The sequence below is a fragment of the Stomoxys calcitrans genome, chromosome 3, assembly GCF_963082655.1.
Source record: "Stomoxys calcitrans chromosome 3, idStoCalc2.1, whole genome shotgun sequence".
NCBI classification, from domain to species: domain Eukaryota; kingdom Metazoa; phylum Arthropoda; class Insecta; order Diptera; family Muscidae; genus Stomoxys; species Stomoxys calcitrans.
Window position 1 is genome coordinate 124141445 of NC_081554.1, and position 22364 is coordinate 124163808.

Below are 22364 nucleotides of genomic sequence, written 5' to 3' on the forward strand. Positions count from 1 at the left end.
ATATATGTTCGTCCGATTTGCAGTAACAATGCAATAAAAATGTCATTTGTTAACCGATTCTCTCGAAATTTGGTAGGATGGATTTTCTTTTGACTCTCGACATAGAAATCGGTTCAGATTGAGACATAACTGCCATAGATGTATATCGTCCGATTTTAACTTCTTGAGTCACAGCAATCGCATTTATTGACCAACGCTTTCCTCGGCGACGTATACAATGTCTGAGAAGTTTAGTCGAAATCGGTTCAGATTTAGATATAGCTCCCAAATATGTGTTCGTCCGATTAGGAGTAATATTGAAAAAAAGCGGTAATTTGTTAACCGATTCTATCGAAATTTGACAGGAAGGATTTTTTTAGTCTCTCGACACTACTGGTGAATTTCATAAAAATCGGTTCATATTTAGATATAGCTCTCACATATATATATCGCCTGATTTTCACTCCTAGAGCCACTGCAAGCGCGTTTCTTGATCAATATTGGAAAAAGTTTCCCCGACGTCTATCACTACATCTGAGAAGTTTGCTCGAAATCGGTTCAGATTTAGATATAGCTCCCGTATATATGTTCGTCCGATTTTGGGAAGTATTGCAATAAAGTGCTCATTTGTTAACCTATTCTCTCGAAATTTGGAAGAAAGGATTTTCTTATGACTCTTAATATTTAAAATGGATTTCATGAAAACCGGTCTAGATATTGATATAGCTGTCGTACGAGTATATGGATATCTCCAAGAGCCACTGAAAGCGCATTTATTGACCCATCATGCCAAATTTTGTACAACGCTTTCCTCGTCGACTACCACAATATCTGGGAAATTTGAAAAACTTCAACAAAATATCTTATTCGAGGCGTTCGGTTGTGCATAGTGTTAGAGTTCCGGTGGCGAGTGGCCGGTTAAAATAGTGTTTTGGTAGCTGAGTATCGGGGTAAGTAGTCACACATATGTATTTTTAGGAATTTTCTTTTTTTCAGGTTTTTGATTTTGTTATTTGTTATGTTTTTATTATTTTTATTGTATATTTTTGTGATTGACCGGACTAGACTTGACGAAGCCCGCTGATGAGTCCTTCTTGGCAAGAGGCGAAAGCGCTCCGGGCAGCGAGGACAGATACTTTGACCATGACAATACGACGTTTTTTTTTGTTTTATATTGTGTTTTTATTTTGAATTTGGTAGGATTTGATTTTTATACCCTCCACCATAAGATGGGGGGTATACTAATTTCGTCATTCTGATTGTAACTACTCGAAATATTCGTCTGAGACCCCATAAAGTATATATATTCTTGATCGTCGTGAAATTTTATGTCGATCTAGCCATGTCCGTCCGTCCGTCTGTATCGGTCCATGATGATCTGAATCGGTCCATAGCCCGATACAGCTCCCATATAAATCGATCTCTCTATTATACTTCTTGAGCCCCCAAAGGGCGCAATTCTAATTCGAATTGGCTGACATTTTACACAGGTCTCCAACATTTAATAATATAATAATAGCAGAGCAAATCTTTTCTTATATCCTTTTTTGCCTAAGAAGAGATGCCGGGAGAAGAACTCGGGAAATGCGATCCATGGTGCAGGGTATGTAAGATTCGGTCCGGCCGAACTTAGCACGCTTTTACATGTTTATTTTGATTTTCTGATATATTTTTAATATTTTTTAGTTTGCTTTGTATGTTTTTGCCTTTTCGTTTTTGTTTTGTTTTTTTAGGTTTTTTAGATTTACATCGTTCAGTTTTAATTAGGTAGTATAGGAGATACTAGGAGCTATGTTTTGGGATATTTTATGATTTGAATTACGATTCAAATCCGTGACGGTCAGTTAGTAGGGTTCGAGAATCGCCACGCGGTCCTTATGACCAACTGGAGATAGTTTTTTGTGATATGACGATAGGATGGGCGGGGGAAACCGTGGATAGAGGGGTTCTAGTTTCCTGATGTAAGGTTGCTAGATCCTCTGCCCTTGACAACACAAAGACATGTTTGAACAACATTTTCTAAGTTTGTCGGGCCTATTTGGCCGAAGGGGGTTTTCTTTGAATTTTATTATTTGTTCATTTTTTTTTTAATTTTCCAGTCATGATCATCCATTTCATTTTTTATTTTTTCATCACATTATTATACTTTTTTGTTTTTTATTCGACACCCCAGACATTGGGGCTATGTCGACAACCTAGCTCTAAGGGGTGGGAAATGGGAAAGCGTCAAGGATGATCCCCTAGTTTGCTGACCCGGGAATAGGAACTTGTCACTCTCTATCTACTTTGATAGTAGAGTCACTCTACTACCTACTTTGATAGTTAAGTGCGAGTCATACTCCCAAATATTAAATAAAAGGTTGATCCTGTAAGGTCCTGTGGGACTTAAAGTTTATGTATTTTTATCTTATAAACACAGGTACGATAAATGAATAGAGTAATGTAGATCCGAGAAGGACCCATGTCTCTGGTTACCAGCTTTTAAGCTTTAGATAAATATTCAATTTTAAAACGACACTTTAGGTTGTAGTGAAGCACACCGAGTCAGCTAGTTATCATGTAAATTAATTTAAAATTAATTAAATAAACACTAATATAAACTAGCTAATTGGGATAGTCCATAGTATTATAAAACCTGTAATGTAATTATAAGATTTTTTTTGTATTTTTTTACAGGCATTAAATAAAAATAAATAAAACAAAAAGGTTCCCGCACCGTATCCCTTGTTTATCACTCGTAAAAAGGTAAGAAACTATCGATATAGCAATAATTTGTTATTAGACACTATCCGTTTTATTTGGAACTTGTGATACTTAATTTTGCGATGATTTCACCGTTTGCCTTTTATCGTTTTTATAAATAGAAATAAAATGATCAATACCAAGAGCACGTATGCAATAGAATTTTAAAAATGTGCAATCAAAGTAACAGATGCTTCAAAGACTGCATTTCGTTTTTATCATTCTTCTCTTTTATGCTAATCAAAAGAATTAATATTCTAAAAATTTATGAGATTCCCCAACATTGTGCTGCATGAGTCACATTTGAATTCTGATAATCGTGATTTCTAATCGTGCTGCTCGTGAAGATTTCATTTAACTTTAAATATGGGCTGACATGGAGATAAAATCACCCAGATATAACGTGCCAGTCAGTAACAGACTATGGTCAAAACTGTCCCAAAGTAGTTTAATCATTATACATACATAATGGTTTGGGTTGTTCCCAGCGGATGATTAATGAAAAATTTGATCAATGGATAAAATATTGTTTAAAAAAGTTGTGTATTTACTTGACAAGAATGTTACAAAATATTTATCGCTTTAAGAAGTTTTTGTTCAAGCCTCATTCGTATGCAGAGGTAGCGATTCTCGTCAAGCTTCATTTGTGAGCAAGATTGTTGTAGTCGAGGTTTGTTCATATCGAACAATTCAGGCAAACTTCATACACTCAATCACAATATTCTTCTAATTCGAGAGTATCTCCTCTGCTTAATTTATTTAGTCAACTTTTATGCTGCTTTAATAGTTTTGTAATTCTTCTATTTTAGGAAATAATTTTCCTTGCAATTTAATAAAAGAAAAAAATGTGTTACTTTAGGGGGCCTACAAAAAATCTCCACTGGCAATTCTGAAGTACTTTGCATTCCGGGTTTCCATATATAACACCAACTGATATTCCCCCTTAAATTACAAGCAGTGATTTGTTAAAGAACAGAGTCTGCTGTTTTTGCCTGTTTTTTGTTTTGCTGTTTGGAGACTTCATGTGGAACAATTTTTGTGTCATAATCTGGGGATGGGATATTTAAAGTCAGGGCGATAGTACAGGGTCATTGAGAAAGGTTTAGAGTTCTCAGGCTTTTCTTCTTTTCTTATAGAAATTATCAGAGAATGTAGGATTTGGGTATGCGATTAAATATACTAAATTCTTTGGTGTCCGAATGGGGATCCATCCCTTACCAGAATATTTATAAGCTCAAAATCTCCGGGATGGATGGGTCTATGGGGACAATATTGGGCCCAAAAGAAAAGGACCCTCACACGGATAAGTTGGTTGATCGGGAAAATATGGGGCTCCAAGGTCTTTAGGGGAAGAGTACGCATATGATATCCAAATTTGGTGACTGGGGAGTGGTCCCATCCCCAAAATCGAGAATTAGCTCAGTAGGAGCAATATGGGGTTCAAATGAAAGTTCTTTAGGTGTGGAGCATTAAGCACTACTACTCTGATGAATAATAATTTAATAAATAATGTGCGGGCCTTAGACGAGTACCGGAAGGACCAGGTCCTTAAAGACTGGATAAACCACATGCTATGGAACAGGTGAGAAAGTGGCACAGGTTAGGTCAGGTTGTAAAGAGGGCGCGGATATTAATCCGCCCCATGCCACTATGCACATACAATTAAGCCAGTAATCAGCTTGATGCGCGCTATAAATACTACTTAGTAACGTCGAAAAATAAATTCTAAAACAAAATTCTGTATTAACGCGAGGATATCGATAGTGAACATCTTTACGGACAGTAAGCTCGCAATGAGGACAACAAAACCTAGAACGGTAAGGTCACGAACAGATATAAATGGGGGCATTGTTTCGGTGCCGGGACATAGCGGAGTAAGGGGGAATGAAAGAACAGACGAATTGGCAATGAAGGCCAGAGGACTGCGTCAAAATCTTGATCAACCCAAAGCCTTTCGGGGCGACATAGTCCGAGTTAAAAGCGTGAGCAACGAACGCGCGGAATGTAACACTGTGGAACAGCGAAACGGTCGGAGGGATGATACAAATCCTATGGGGAGATCCGGATCGAGAGAAGAGTCTATTACGGAAAGAAGTAAGATAAAGGTGAGTATAGCTAAAAGCAAGTTGACGGGATATATACGACTGCGAGCTTACTTATGCAAATTCACTGAAAAAAATTTAGTCATAATATAAAAGAGTTTTTTCGTAATATTGTAGAAGCGAATTTGTCCTAAATGACAAGTAAATGCTCCAAATTTTTACGGTTTTATGTTTTGTTTTAAAAATAGGTCTTAATCATTTAGATTTATTAAGCTTAGAAATAGTATGTTTAATCTTTAAAATCTCGTCCTTGGCATAAGGATGCATAGCTTTAAGCTACATTTCGAGGCGTTATTTTACAGTATATTAACTTCAAGACAAAGAAATTACCTTTAAATGGAACGAGACACCACGAGTTTGATTAAAAGTCAAAAATAGCATTGATATTAGTAAGAAATTTGTGCAACTTAATTTTTAAGATTTAAAAAAACTCCACAAAAGTCAAGTTTTTTATATTTAATTTTAAGTATTATCTTTATCAAAGATTTAGATAGACTTTTTGCGATAGTTCAATTCCATTCAAATTTGCATTAAAAAGGTTCTAAAAATCTCTTATTATAAAAACAAGTAAAAGCGTGCTAAGTTCGGCCGGGCCGAATCTTATATACCCTCCACCATGGATCGCATTTGTCGAGTTCTTTTCCCGGCATCTCTTCTTAGGAAAAAACAAGAAGTAAAATAGAGAGATCGATTTATGTGGGAGCTGTATCGGGCTATAGACCGATTCAGATCATAATAAACGCGTATGTTGATGATCATGAGAGGATCCGTAGTACATAATTTCAGGCAAATCTGATAATAATTGCGAACTCTAGAGGCTCAAGAAGTCAAGATCCCAGATCGGTTTATATGTCAACGATATCAGGTTATGGACCGATTTGAACCATACTTGGCACAGTTGTTGGATATCATAACAAAACACGTCGTGCAAAATTTCATTCCAATCGGATAAGAATTGCGCACTCTAGAGGCTCAAGAAATCAAGACCCAAGATCGGTTTATATGGCAGCTATATCAAAACATGGACCGATATGGCCCATTTACAATACCAACCGACCTACACTAATAAGAAGTATTTGTGCAAAATTTATAAAAAGGAAGAATTAAAAAGTTTTATGACGCCTTTGCCATTTTTTTCCAAACGTACATTTGACTCTATAAAATATCAGGTAAATTGCATCCTTGAGGTTTTCTTTTATTTCCTTCCAATGTCCATTTTACGCCGTAGAATAGCAGGTAAAAGCGTTATTTGAATTTCTTTCATCTCGCTCAAATGATTTCGATTAAGGGTTGACGACGGCATAGCATAATAAACAAAAATGTGCCATTTGGAGGCCTTTGATTGGCTAGCATGTCCTCTTATGATGCCGAGTGCATGCGTTACAATCAGAGAAAATTTAGCGGTGGTTATCTTATCACTTATACTGGCGACATTTGTGAGATTCTCTGCCATATTAAACTTCTGTACATTTTTGCTTTGCTCAGCGGTACACTTGCTTTGTTTTTAGAGTTTACATGGTTGATTAACTAAGGTAAATACCTCACAGGTGCAGGAGTGAAAAAAGTTGTTCTGATGTTCTCGCCGGGCTCTGAAACCAGACTTTTCAATATAAAAATAAAATGTTTGTTAATAATTCAGTTTTCATATTATTAACTAACAATCTATACAACAGTTCCGTATATAGCAAAGCAAAATAAATCGTTTTGGCTCAAAAATTGGCGAATGAAACTGAATTTTTAATAATTTCAAAATATAATATTAATGGAAAGAAAATTAAACGACCATTGAAAGTGCTTTCAGTGATTATTCTGATTATTTTTTTTTATCAGTTTCTCAAAAATTTATTTATTTATTTTTTTATTAATTCAATCTTTTATGTATAGAAAAATGCTAGAACTAATATTGAATGAAATAATATAAAACATTTGTCGATTATAAAACAATAGAACCTTATTGCGAAATACCTATTTGGAATACTGAAATATAATTATCAACAATAACATGTTGAATTGAAGAAATACATGTTGAATAAGAAAATTACGAAAAAAAAATTATGCTGCAACTCCTAACATATTTTATTTCAGTTTTGGCAGCAGATGTGTACGGACGCAGTACATTCTAGTGCATTTACAAGGGCATTTTTAACTTTCAACAGTAACAAATACAGACAATGAATGCTTAGTTCATAATATTAAAAAGTCGAAAAAAAAATCATTGAAGTGAAATAATATCCATTTGTGTAGGAAAAATCAACAATTCTTTCTAATAGTCTACTGTGATTTCTAAGTTAACTCAAATGAAATTTAATCAGTGATTAATAATCACAGTTTAGTTTAACTTATCCGTGAATCAATTACCTGGAATAAATAACGAAAATAAAATATTTTTATTTCAATTTATTAGCCGCGATTACATCAAATATCCGGAAATGCGAAACATAACATAGAGAAAAAGAACACAAACGAAATTTAGGGTTGTGTTAAGTAATTTTGTAAGAAACGATTAAAAATATTTAGGCATTGGTTTAAAGTTATATCTATAAATCCGATTTAAAAAAAAAACAGAAATTACTTGCTGCGCTAAGGAGATTTAGAGGACTAATAAAGCGTGCTCTTCACCGTACTCAATAGTCTTTGGGTATGTAGGGCTACTTAATCAATTTGACAAAGGTGCTGATAAAGTTACATGGCGTAACAGAAATCTCGATTCACTAACCAGTCAAAGTGTTTTGAATAATGACACACACTTGCTCAGCTTTTATAAGTTCTTTGCTATGCTATTCTTTGAATTGGAAGTATAGAAAATGATCTCGAGCTGGAAGATGTTAATATTTTAACTTATCCTTAACACATTCAGCAAGATATATTAAAATATATATGAGAGAAAAGTGAGTAGTTACACTATTATCTTCGTTTGATTAAAAAATATATATTGCTGTTTTTAATATACACTTTTTTGACAAAGAAAAATTATATACAACTGTCCAATAAAATAAAAAAATGGCGCATTAAACAAACCAGAAAATTAACTGAAATGTTGAAAAGTAATTTTTGACTAGCAATCGCAACAGCTTTATTTTTAAACTGAGTGGTTTTCGTTTAAGGTTAATGATTTCTTTTCTTTAAACATTTTATGTCCTTTTCTAAAATTTTAGCGAACTTTAATTTATTTCTTTATTTGATTGAATTAAGGGACTAAAAACGTTAATTTAAGTCTACATATCCTTGGGAAATTCAAAATAAACTTGATTTTTGTATTTATTTCTTTGTGTTAAGGATTCATGCATTTTTTATTTTAAGATGCCGTGTACTTAGTTTATATCCACACTACGTCTTTTATGCAAGGACGTAGTTATAGTTATAAGTTCCATTTCTTTGACTTGAATTTATTACCAAAATCCTAAAATTAAGGACAAAATCTTAAGATATATCTCTTTGAAATTTGGGATTGTTAGAGCAGTTATCGAGATCGTGTGCAAAATTTCAAGGCCCTTGGAGTTCCGGGCAGCTTTTGGAAAGGCTTTTAAAGTTGGTCACTTTGGCATTTTGAAAAATTGTTGGGGCTGCCAAATCTTCATTATTATCCGATTTTCAAAACTCTAAGAAAAACTTTAGTAGCCAGCCAAGGGGCACCCGGATCACCTAGGGCCTTGACATTTTACAACATCTCAGTCTTTAACTATTCCAAACTTCAAAGAGATACCTCTACACGTTCTCACACGGCATTTATTTTACTAGTTTTTGATTTTCTCCCACTGTGAGTTAGAGCATTTCCTTTGAAATTGCCCGGCTTTCGCGGCTAACAGACATCGGTACTTAGGAAGGAACACAATACCAGACATGAACCGCCTATGGGCATGGTATGGAAAAAATGGAATTTTGTATGTAGCACAAAATTTCTGACATAGATTTTCTTTTACGAGGTTCCTTTTTAGTAATTAGAGCGCTCAATAAGCCGGTTACTGGCATAGGTGTATGTCCAATGATGATTCTTATATTTATATCCTCATCTCCATGTATAATATTTTGATGAGTTCTTATTAAATAAAATCTTACATTTTAGGTGATTCGATAAAAAAAACTCACGCACAAAATGATATATTTTTTTTTTTTTGATTGGAGATTCATCTTTTTTTCAGTGTGCCTTCAAGCATTTGAAAATTCATTCTGACCTATATATAGTTCTTCAAAATTTTCAGATCAAAACAATTGACTACTGAAACAATGATCAACCCATATGTAATAAATAAATCAACAGATTTTACGCAACCTGTTCCGCGTTTCAGGCATCAGAATAAATGCAAGAAGAGCTAGAATGCCACAAGAGTCCCAGCGTTCATTGCAGATGATTGGGATTTGGGTAAACTTAACAAAAGGGAATTCACTCCTCTCGGTGAAGTGACGTCTTTCCAGCCGCCTGTTTTCTTAATCTGTGTTTAACCATGTCTGAAGGCTGTTTTCAATTCATCAAAATTGCTCATCAATTCCTACAGAAAGAAGTACTCGAAGTTTGGTGATCTAGTCAATTCAAAGAGCTCATTGCCCATGACAATGCTAAGAACGTGATTCAGCTATGGTGCTGGCAACTGATGAACTTGGGTGTGGGGTGACCTTTTTCTTCGAACAGTTGCTGCAGTCGAACTAAAACGCCTGTCTTTTTGCCGGTGTTCACGCTTGTTATATCGGGAGCAATCATCACAATTGATGCCCACAGGTTGAACTCATCTAACACATTATGGAGTCCTTCTGCGATTGCTTGAGTTTTCCCATCTTTTAATTCGAGCGGTGTTTACTGAATTTCTTTGGATTTATTCTTGATGGCCACGGCTTAATATTCAATGCTCTCAAGGTGCTTGCGGTCAAAGTGCATGCACCACTTCTCCAGATAAAGTGTGTTTCCAAGTACTCCTTCACCCGAGCAGCTTCCTTGTATGTAGCCTTGTAGATTCCTAACTGACATGGGATTGGGATTTCAATGCCCTCAGCGAAGTCAACTTTGAACTTCCAAAAAGGCGTTTTACAATGTGCTTCTTTTTCTCATTGGTGTTGCATTGTAATCGTCCCAAGGACTATCTGTACTGTTGTAGAATAAGTCCGTGCTACTTTCGGAACAATCGTGTATCGCTGAGTTTGTAAATGTGGAAACAGCTGCTTCCATTGCCCTTTTTCGCTTGGATTGGTGGATGGTATTGGCACCAGCAGGTTTGCCGCTGGAAAAGCAAATGCGGCCTTTGCACTCAACTTTAAATTCTCATCTTCTTTGCACATCCATTCGTCTTTTACTTTGTTTATGTCAAACAATTCCTTCAATAAATCAAAATTATGTTTTTATACCCTCCACCATTGAATTAGGTATACTTATTTCGTCATTCTGTTTGTAACACCTCGAAATATGCGTCTAAGACCCATAAAGTATATATATTCTTGATCGTCATGTCATTTTAAGTCGATCTAGCCATGTCCGTTCGTCTGTCTGTCTGTCGAAAGCACGCTAACTTTCGAAGGAGGAGTAAAGCTAGCCGCTTGAAATTTTGCACAAATACTTTTTATTAGTATAGGTCGGTTGGTATTGTAAATGGGCCAAATCGGTCCATGTCCTCTAGAGGGCGCAATTCTTATACGGTTTTATTGAAATTTTGCACGTGGTGTTCGGTATCACTTCCAACAATTACGCTAAGTATGGGCTATATCGGTCCATGTTTTGATATAGCTGTCATATAAACCGATCTTGCGTCTTGACTTCTTGAGCCTTGAGCCTGAAGGCGCAATTCTCGTCCGATTTAACTGAAATTTTGCACGTAGTGTTTTGGTAGCACTTACAACAACTACGCTAAGTATAGTTTTAGTCGGTCCATGTTTTGATATAGCTGCCATATAAACCGATCTTGGGTCTTGACTTCTTGAGCCTCTAGAGGGCGCAATTCTCGTCCGATTTAACTGAAATTTTGCACGTAGTGTTTTGGTAGCACTTCCAACAACTGTGCTAAGTATGATTCAAAGCGGTTCATAATCTGGTATAGCTGTCATATAAACCGATCTTGGGTCTTGACTTCTGGAGCCAATAAAGCGCGCAATTCTCCTCCGATTTGGCTGAAATTTTGCCTGGGGCTTAAGCTCTATGGCAATTGGATCATATGATTTAAAAAAAATTTTAGTTTTTTCACAAAAAATTTAATTTCCAAGTGCTTTGTGCGTGACGCTTTTTTAATATTTATATGGTATAAACGTTATATTAGTCACTTATAGGAAAAAATTTTAAAAATGCTGATCAAAGTAAATGAAGAGAACCCGAGAAGGACGCATGATCCTAAAAGTCTTGACCCAACTTTAAAATATTGAAAAATTGTTACATTGAATATGTTTTCTTATGTTCTCGTCATTATTCGAATTATTGCGTTTAGCGTTAAATGCTGACATGCGAATCTCTGGGCCGCGCTGGCCTCCTCAGGATGCAAATAAGTATAAAAAATTAATTAAAAAATAATTTTGTTTGACCGCACTTACCTACAGAACCCCAATCGGGATGTGCTAAATTATTATACCAGCCATCGTATCTTTGTTTTTCAATTTGACTATAAATTTTTTCTGAAATAGATGAAATGGAAGATAATAAAATTAGTATTTGTTTCATTAAAGAATAATGGTAAAAAGTGGCGTATTATAAAATGTTGCTAAAATCTAAAAAACGATTTTGTTCAGTGTTGCCACTTAAGAAAATTATTTCCTACCAAAATTTAAGAAAAATTTTTTGTTGAAATCATCATAAGTTCAAAGATGACGATAAAGATTTGGCACCCTTTATACCGATCTCCCGATAAAAAGTCTTGAATTTGTAAAGTCGCTTTTTTGTGCTGTTTTCAATGAACTACCGTATTGAGTTTGGATAAATAGATCTGCCACTTTAAGAGTTTGAACCTAGAAAGTCGCTACGCATTTTCGCCCTTAAAGTTTGTTGCAGGAACCTTCAACATCTGAGTATGGTCCAGATCCGACCATATTTGTTGCAGCTGCCACATAGCCCTGTTTTCAGATTGAAGGCACAAAAGCCACATTTCCTATTAACGAAATTTGAAGAGATTCCTTAACACTCTACTGTTACTCGCATTTATTACCCAAATTCCATGAAATTTGAAACAATATTCCGATGACCGAACCGAATGTAGTCCGAATCGGATTATATTTTCATTTAGCTGCGATATAAACCGATCTGCCGATTTTGTGTCTTGAGTCCGTAATCATCGCATTTATTACCAGATTTCGCTGAAATTTGAAATGGGGAGTTGCAGGAGTCTTCCAAATATCTGAGTTAAAAATGTCGGACGATATTTAGATATAGCTCCCATTTAAACGGATCTCCAGATTTGACATTTTGAGCCCCTGGAAATATGATCTCAAACTGCTCCCATATAAACCTATCTGCCGATTTAACTTCTTAAGTGGTCCATCCTTTAAAACGCCAAAAGTAAGAAGTTAGTTAGTCGTGAATCTAAGACGATCTAGCTTTGTCCGTCCGTCTGTCTGTTGAAATCGCGCCACAGTCTTCAATAGAGACGTTGAGGTAAAACTTTGAACAGATTCTTGTTTTTTTGTAATAGGCAAGTTAAGTTCAAAGATGGGCTGTATCTTGATATAGCCCCCATATAATAGAACGAGCTGCCGGTATAAGGTGGAATTTTACTGGTAATAAGCTACCTGATCCATTCATTGGTATACATTTTGGAATGTGCCTGAGCTCACTCGCATTTTTGTAATTGCCCTACTAACGTATACATGACTGGCATGGCCTTTTGTTTCTAAATTTAAAGGAAAAATATTATGGAAAGTATTTATTCAGTGGTGAATATAAACATCCACTGAGACAAACATTTACATTTGTATTTTATATTTATACCCACCACAATAGGGTGGGGGTATACTAATCTAGTCATTCCGTTTGTAACATCTCGAAATATTGAACTGCAACTCCATAAAGTATCTTTATTCTGAGTCAATCTAGCCATGCCCGTCCGTACGTCCGTCCGTCCGTCTGTCGAAATTACGATAGCGGTCGAACGCGTGCAGCTAGCCGCTTGAAATTTTGTACAGATACTTGTTTTTTATTTAGGTCGTTGGGGATTGCAATTGCGCCATATCGGTTCAGATTTGGATATAACTCCCATATAATCCAGTCTACTGATTTTATTTCTTGAGTCATTACAAGCCGCTATACGGTGTGCCAAATACGGTTCACATTAGTCTATAAGCTGATATAGCTCCCATGTAAACCGGTCTCTCGATCATCCTTGTTCGGTTCCTAAAAGCTTTAATTTTTGCTTGTTTGACAGAAGCATGGTATGTAGAATAAAATAATGCCCTTAAACTAAATTTAGTTGGTATACATTTTTGGCAGAATCCATGGTGGTGGGTGCCCTTAGATTCGGCCCGGCCGAACTTAGCAGGCTTTTACTTGTTTTTTCTAACATCCCCTTCATAATTAAGCAGCAGTCATTTTCAGCAAACAACAACAGTAAGCCTGCTGCTCTGACATTGTAGCAGTAGCCAAACTACTGCATAATAGCAGCAAAATTGCAAATGCAAATTTGTTCATGAACATTCCATTAAGAAACTGGGGCAAACTTCTCTAACAACAATGAGTGCCGTTCAATTCAAGTTTAAGCTCAATGATTAGGGACCTCCTCTTTATAGCCGAGTCCGAACGGCGAGCTGCAGAGCGACACCTCTTTGGAGAGAAGTTTTTACATGGCAAAGTACCACACAAATGTCGCCAGAATTAAGTGGGAAAATGTTCTCATGTTCCTGCTAGGATTCGAAACCAGGCATTCAGCGGCAAAGGTGGACATGCTAACCTCTCTCTGCGCTACGGTGGCTTCCAGCATAGCAGCAAAATCAACTACTAATATTTAGCAGTGTTTGCTATTTTCAGAAATTTTTTTCTGAGTGTAGCTGCCATATAGGACGATATCCCGATTTAAGGTCTTGGGCGTACAAAAGGTGCATTTATTGCCCGATTTCTCTGAAATTTGGAATAATGAGCACTGCTAATCGCCTCGATATCCGTTCCCTATATGTTTCAAATCTGTCTATATTTGGATTTAGCTGTCATATACATATACTAATCTTCCGATTCAAGTCCTTGGACAAATAAAAGTTGATTTTTTTCTGATGAATTTGGTACAATGAGTTGCGTTAGACCTTTTTATAGCCTTCCTGAGTAAGGTGTAGATCGGCTGTTATGGGTTCAAAAATGACGAAAGGTGATTAATATAAATATCTGAGGTGGGGAGTATCCAAAGTTCAGCCCGAATGAACCTAATGCCTTTCTTGTTTTATTAATATGTTGAGTTCACTTCACTTTTGCAATTAACTCACGTCTGAAACCAAGTAATTGTATCTTTTGGTGTTATTCTTCAAGAGAATTATTAGAATGAATTAATCACTCATATACTCTTGGCACGTCGATATCGACAGTTTTATTCTACACTTTTAGCGAATACACAGAAACGGCAAGAAGTGAATTAATTTTGAGTTATCCCCGCCGATTTTTCCAGTACATAACATGGTATATATATGTTGAAAAACCTACCAAATATTGATGTCAGCCTACCTACCAAAACTACCGAGCCTACCAAAAACGTCAACATTGTACGTGTAATTAGAAAACCATATGAAAGACGTTAGTCACAACGTGTGTATGTTAGACGTACGATCCCTTAGAGATTCTTAGTGGTGAAAATGGTTCGCACATGTTTTGTGTACCAGAACTTCATGATCTGACATAGTATTCATCACTTGACTGCCCAAGAGCTAAAAGAAATGACGTCTTTCTTCCATAAAACTCCTTGTCCTACGGAAAAAATCGAACCTTAAATCGAGCGATATGTTGTATGTATATAAGGGCGGGTCGATTTTTTCATTTTTTATCGCACAGCAAAAACGTAAGCTGAATGAAATTCTAAGAAACTTCTGCGATGAAACGATGTATCTTAAATAAAATTCTAATCCGCGCTTCTCGACTTGAAAATGTTTATGCCAATCTTTGCCAAAAAAATAAATGTTTAAAATAATAGCTTTTTCTAAGTCGAGGGGTGCTGATAATAGCGTGATGGGCGCATGTGCTAGTGTGCGCAATATTTCCAAGCATATGGGCTTATGGTTCTGTCCATGTACACAGTGTGTGTGTACTTGCCCGTTTTTTGGTTCCTTTGCTATACGTATTTAACTTTTTTTCTTCTGCACAAATCAACCCGCCCTTATGCATACCATATAATCATTGTAAGTTCTCAATAAATGTAATGCCATCAATTACTGGCTTAATGTTCTCGAATACGTATCTTAAATAGAGACGTTGGTAGCATCCATATAGGATATATATGGTTTGGGAGTTTGCTTCAGGTGTCTGCGGCACGTTCGCCCGTTGAGACTTTTCACAAAGCTTTGTCTGCTAATTTTCAAAATTCCAGTTGTGTTCATTGCGAAATTGGTGCACTTCTATTTATTGTGTAGGCTGAGCAAAACTAAAGCTCCACGCATTTTATGTGTATGCCATTAAATGAATTTTTAATTGTGAGACTACGCATTTGGTGACAATTAAATTCATTAAAATTAATGACTGCGAAAAACTAAATTCAAATTCCATGAAAAAAAAAAAAAACGCAACAAATAAAGCTTGAAAATTTTATTCCACAAATAGACTGAAGCAAGAATACTGCTATCGTATGGTCCACCACCATCACTATCGAACAGGCAGACAATCGGTTGGGCAGCCAGTCATTTGCTAGCGTGACATTGCCAACATTGATCTACATTTGGGAACAACTTCTACGCAAGTTTGTACTGACTTTCGGAGGCACAGCAGTGTACCTTGCAAAATGTAAATTTTTCGTATTGCAATGTGTTTTTGCCTCTCTTTTTATTGTTTTTGTTTGAAAAAGACTAAAATTTATTATTTTTCGATGTTCGAATGGGAGTCAGTCGAAGTCGTTCTGGTTAGCCTTACCTCTTGAACTGGAAAGAATTGTGACAGATTCGAGTTGACCTACACCACCATTAGCTGTGCGTAGACACACCGCTCACGTGTAAACACAAGCTATCGCGGCGGACAAAGTCAGCTGTCATGAAAAAGCTAGGCCAATTATTGATTTGTGGTAATGGTGTAAATTAGTCCAAGGATGTTGTAAAAAAACAGATAACTGAGGCGTGCATTCTACGAAGAATAATCAATCGGAGTACACTATTAGCTTTTCGAATAAAAAGTGAAGGATCCAAAAGTGATGAATATGAATATAGCTAAAACCAAGCGGATAGGCATAGGTACTACACCATACAGAAAAAATATGACAGAAATTTTTTCAATTAAAAATATCGTTGAAAATAAAAACATTCTCAGTAAAAATATAAATTGAATCAATAAAATTTTTAATTGAATCCGTATTTTTGTTTTCAATTACAATCGTGATTAAAATCCAGTCAAAATTAAATTAATTCAATAATTTCCTTCCTATTGCCCGGCTTTTGCTGCTAACAGATACCGGCACTTAGGTGGGGACACAACACGCCTTAGGGGCGTGATATGGAAAACAATTAACAAGCACGTAATTCCTTAATTGGATTTTTTCTACATTACTTTTTTAGTATTTAGAGCGCACAACAACCCGAATACTGGCTTGGATGTATATCCATAGTGGCATGGTGCGGATAAATATCCGCACCCTCTTTTCAACCTAACCTAACATTGCCCTAACAAAATGTATATTATTTATGAAACCTCTTATTTATGATCAAAATATGCATACTAGTGTCATAACAACAATATTAGATTAATGTCTTTCTATTGGGCTTACTTCCATAATACATGTGATTCATAAATTTACTGCAATAATAATAAATAAATCGCAGCAAAGAGGGTGAGAAATAGAAGAGAGGGTTTCTGCTTAGTCTTCTCAATACCATAAAACAACTCGCGTTAAAGACACAACCTGATCGATGTATTCCAATTGGATTCACATTGAAGGTTGCAACATTTTTGGTTTTTTCTGTTTTGATTCGGGCATTTGTTCGAACATTTATTCATATTTTGCTTTGATTCTTTGCAACTGAAAGTTGTGTCTTTAACTTTTGTCGATGGTCATCCCGAATTTCGCTCTAATGCCAACTCTTATCCTTTTTCATAGAAGTTTCGGGAAAAATATTTTCCATTGCAATAAATTCGCGTGGGTATATTGTATCTTAGGAGTGATCGTGGTCCTAAACATTAACCTCAAATTCGTGTTCCAGAAGCTTAACAGCTTAACGCCAAGTCATTGAAGAAGTCGACAACTTTTTTACCTTAACAGTAAAATTACAAAGGACGGAGGATCGGAATCAGACACCCGCGAATGTGATTTTTTTTCAAACTCAAAAAAGTGTGAAAATGCAGTGACATTTCATACAACACAAGTATCGGAATCTTCAACTGTGGTATGAACTTTTTTTTGTTATATGGTTGTAGAACTTGTAGCTTGACACAAATGACTACCCGTAAAATCCAAGTTTTAATAAATGACTGCCTGCAACAAATAGTTTAAATTTTCTGGCCACATCGTTTTTCAAATGTGGAATTGCAAATACGAAGAAACATTTCCCCTGTTGATGTAGAAATGCGGAAGAGAAAATTAAGTTGGTTATGTTATATCCTACGCGGAATGCGCGATGATATAGCAAGACTGGAGCCATCAAGGACAGCGAAGGAGGTGACGCCCGAAAAACACATGAATCCGCTATGGTTGGGGGCTACCTGGAGATTTTAAAGGACTGCTGTTTTGAGGGTACCTGTAATATAATTTAAACCCACATAAGTCAGGCCATTAAAGCCGCCGTAACTTGGATTCTACGTTTAAGCATAATGAACCCATAAAGGACTACCACCATTTTCTAATCTATCTTTGAAAAATCTGATATATAATATATAATTGTAAATAAAGGACATCGATAGTACGGTCCATTGCTACGGGTGCTGTGTGGCATGTAGCACCATCTTGTTGAAACCACATGTCATGCAAGTAAAGCTCTTGTATTTTGGCAAAAAAAAATGGATATCATCTCACGGTAGTGCTCATCATTCACAGTTACGTTACGACTCACATAATTTTTTAAAAAGTACAGTCCAATGATGCCATCAGCCCATAAACCGCACCAAACTATGACTTTTTCTGGATGCATTGGTAGCTCTTGCAATGCTTCTGGCTGATCTTCAATCCAAAATCGAAAATTTTGCTTATTTAGGTACCCACTGAGTCAAAAATGAGCTTCGACGTAAAATGGGAGACGTGCACCATGAACTTTCTTAACAGAGCACGCATTTTTATAATTTTTAAAATTCAATAATTTGCAATTGAAAGACGATTCATGGTAAAATTATAGACCGAACTGAAGATGTTTGACGGTGAAACAAAACACGAAATGAACGTGAGCTGTTTAAACCAGTGTTGTCAAAAAGATAATAGCTAAAAAATCGCCCTTTACTGTTGAGAACTTTAGTTTCATCGACATATCGAAAGAAAATGGGTCTTCTACAAATGCTGTGCACATATTTTCATATAAATTTTTAGTGGCATGTACAGGAGCATACTGATACAAACTGCATGTTCAGTTCATTGATGCCTAAATTAGGTGAAATTTTTTTCTTCAATGCCAATTTTCCGAATTTCACTCCATTTAAATCTACTATTGACAGCATTTTGATATTTGTTTTGAAAGTACAGTGTTTTGGCCTCGTTTATGCGACTTCCGACAGTTCGCCTGGCACATTTAAATTACTCGTGCAGTTGTGTATTTCTGTAGCGCTTCCATCGCCTTTATGCAATATTTATTTTGTCGATTAGTACTTGTATTTGGCGATTAGACCATAGAGGTTGCTCATCTCTTATGATCATGGTTTTTTCAGGAATGCATTGGTTATATATAAAACTGATCCCTGTGGTCAACTTATATTCACGATATAGGAGGTACTGGACAGAGCTCTCAGATATACTGCATGAGGAGTTTGAATTTAACGTAAAAGCTAGTAAGACGTAGTTAGTATTGATTGCCCGAAGAATTGCCGAATTTAGAATTCCCTCTCTGTAGCACTAGAGATGTCAGGATCAGCCAAATTTCTTGGTATAGTTTTGAAGAGTATGTTGAATTGGAATTTTAATAGGGAATCTGGGATTAAGAAGGCGTTTGCTGGTCTGAACCCGTCTCAGAGGCTCGTGGGTAGTAGGTGGGGTTTGAAATCTAGATTGCATTGGTTGTACTCAGTGGTAGTACGTCATAACGTCACTTGTGTGCAATGCAACAACAACGTTTTGTTCCTTGCCTTCTATCTCTGCTGTTGGAGGCTGTTGTTTGTTATTTGAAACCCGTTTTTTTATTACGGTTTTTCTTTGAAATACAAAAACATCATCACTTGAATGTTGACCACGCGTGATTTGTGTATTTTTATGCTATTATTCATGTTCGCCTGTTACTGCCGTTCATGTGTCTTGATTATTTTAAATTTTCATTTTATTTTATTTTCATTCTAACAATACCTTCATAAATTAAGCAGCAGTTATTTTCAACAAACAACAGACTTTTCAGCGGACAATCTGCTGTTCTGAAACTGCAAAAATTTAGCTCCAACAGCACAACTACTGCTATAATAGCAGCAAACTAAATTATTAACAGTCAGCAGATAGACCGATGATGTCACCCATCCTTAAACCTCACAAAACTGTCTTTTTTTTCGGAAATTCACGAGCCTCATCTCAGAACACAAAAATTTTCGATTAAACAGTGGATGTCCAGCGAGATGTTTTCATAGAGCACGAATTTTTATAATAAACTAGTTGAACCCGGCCCGTTCCGTCGCGTGGATGAAAGATGTACTCCATTCCTAAAATACTTTATTTCAGCCCTATATTCTCATGACGTCTGATTTAGGGGTGTTTTCGGGGGTGAGGTGGTCCCCAGATACTTCGCCCTGAAAAATATCAGCATTGTTCTCTTCTCTCAAATACCATTTATTTAAACACCATATTGCCATTGGTTTAAGGGGAGTTTACACGACGAGTCGTCCTCGAAACACATGGCTCCAAAATTGGTTATCAAATTAGTTTTCTAATCTCAAATGTCTTTCATTTGAGCCACATATTGGCATGGTCGAAAAATTTTTAACTACAAGGTCCTACATTTGGATATCAAATTCGTATTCTACTCCCAAAACCCTTTATTTGGATCCCATATCGCGATGGTTAGTAAAAAATTGCTGTTTGCGGGGTATTTTGGGAAATGGTAGACCCCCAGAAAATTGGTCCCGAAAATGGGTATCAATTCTTGCTCTACCCCCCCAATACCTTTCATTTGAGCTCCAAATTGACATGGTCGGTAAATATGCCCGATTTAGGGGTATTTTGGTGATTGGGGTGGTCCCCCAAACACTAAGCCCGGAAAATATATCAGCAACGTGCTCTATTCTCATATTTCTATATATCATTTATTTGATCCCCATATTGCCATTGGCCTCAAAATTGGCTATCAAATTTGTTATCTAATCTCATTTGAACTCCTTATTGCAAAAGTCAGCAAATATGTCCGGTTTGGGGTATTGGCCCTAACAACTATTGTTGTTTAGTTCCACTCTCTTTAAGACCCGAATTGTCTTGGTGAGCAAATGCGTCCTATTTGGGGGTTGTTATGGTGGTGGGACGTCCTCTAGACAGATGGTCCTAATGTTGATATCAGATACGTGGTCTACTATCAAATACCTTTAATTTGAGCCCCATATTTCCAAAGTCGGCAAACATGACCGGCTTGGGAGGTGTTTTGGGGGTGGGGCGGCAACTCAGTGAGTTGGCCTTGCAAATATATATTGGATTCGTGTTCTACTCTAAAACCCCTCTTATTTGAGCCTCATATTGCAATAGTCTGCAAATAGTTCCTATTTGGGTGGTAATGTGGGGGTGGGGTTGTCCCATAGACACTTTTCCCGAATATTGATATCAAATTTGTGCTTTACTCCCAAAGACCTTTCATTTGAGCCCCATATTGCTATGGTCGTAAATTTGTCCCCTTTATGGGATGTTTTTGGGGAGAAACGGCCCCCAAATAATTGGTCCCATATTTGGATATCAGATTCGTATCTATACTCAAATACCTTTTATTTAAGCTCCATATTCCCATGGTCAGTAAATAAGTCCTGTTTGGGGGGTGTTTTGGGGAAGGGGTGGACTCCCGGAAATGTGGTCCTACATTTGAATATTAGTTTCGTATTCTACTCGCAAATACCTTTCATTTGAGTCCCATATTGCCATGGTCGGTAAATATGTCCGATTTAGGGGTGTTTGGGGGTCGGGGTGGTCCCCCAAACACTTGGTCCGACAATTGGATATCAGATACGTTTTCTAATCTAAAATACCTTTCATTTGAGTCCCACATTGTCGTGATTGGAGTACATATATATTTATATATATATATATAAATATATACCCCCAATTTTCTGGGGGTCTACCCCTTTCCCAAAATACCCCATAAAAAGCAATTTTTTACTATCGCGATATGGGACCCAAATAAATAGTTTTGAGTCCCACATTGTCGTGATTAGAGTATATATATATATATATATATATATATATATATATATATATATATATATATATATATATATATATATATATATATATATATATATATATTAGGTAGGTTTTGGGGGTGGGGCGCCCCCCTAGGTACCCCATCCGAAATTTTTTTGTTTATAGGTTACTATAAGAGAGCACACAAAATTTCGCTTAAGTCTGGCGTTTCTGAAAATTAGGGTAAGGGGGGGGCCCCCCTTCAGATATCAAAAAATGTAGTACCTTATTTTCACCACGGAATCATTATGCACCATCTGTGAAAATTTCAAGAAAATCGGTTCAGCCGTTTCTGAGTCTATAAGGACCACACAAACAAACAAATAAACAAACAAACAATCAAACCTACAAACAAACACAATTTGATTTTTTATATATAAAGATTCCAGATTTGCAGTTGTTTGTGAGTTTCTCTTGGATGGAATGACAATTGTTTTATTTCACAGATGACGTTTGGACACAATTATCAACCGGTGGTGTGTACATTCGTCCCACATAGGCATTAGAAATCTGTCTATATTTGTCAGTGGGTCATGGCACTGACTTTCCTTTTCTTTGCTGTAGTAGAACTACGATGATTTGATCTTTCAGGCACAGGAATAACTAAGAGGCGTGAGTCCAGTCAAACTTATGGATTTCTTGGTGGTAACTAAGAGAAGGCGCGTTCACGGACTGTCCAAAAGTATAGGAAAAGAAATTTAGTAAAAAGCCTGCGGCCGAAGGAGAGAGCAGATAGGCGAATTGCAATGGGCCATACGAAGGCCTCAGCAGGCCTCAATATAATTTTTCCTTTATTCAATGGACCAGCTCCCAAGTATTACAAATCGTATAGTATAGTTGATATAAAGCGAACGAAATTATTTGCCACAACTAAAGTGACTAGCTTTGATAAAAACACTCATAACTCATTTGA

At 36.3% G+C, this 22364-nt stretch overlaps 1 protein-coding gene across 6 annotated transcripts in view; it reads right to left on the minus strand.

Moving 5' to 3' along the window:
• LOC106088128 (dual oxidase) overlaps positions 1–22364 on the minus strand; it is a 143340-nt gene that overhangs the window by 21965 nt on the left and 99011 nt on the right. For all 6 annotated transcript variants that reach the window (XM_013253454.2, XM_013253451.2, XM_013253452.2 and 3 more), the window contains one exon: positions 11328–11408. In XM_013253454.2, the coding sequence (XP_013108908.1) occupies positions 11328–11408 (81 nt within the window). The remainder of the gene's footprint in view (positions 1–11327; positions 11409–22364) is intronic.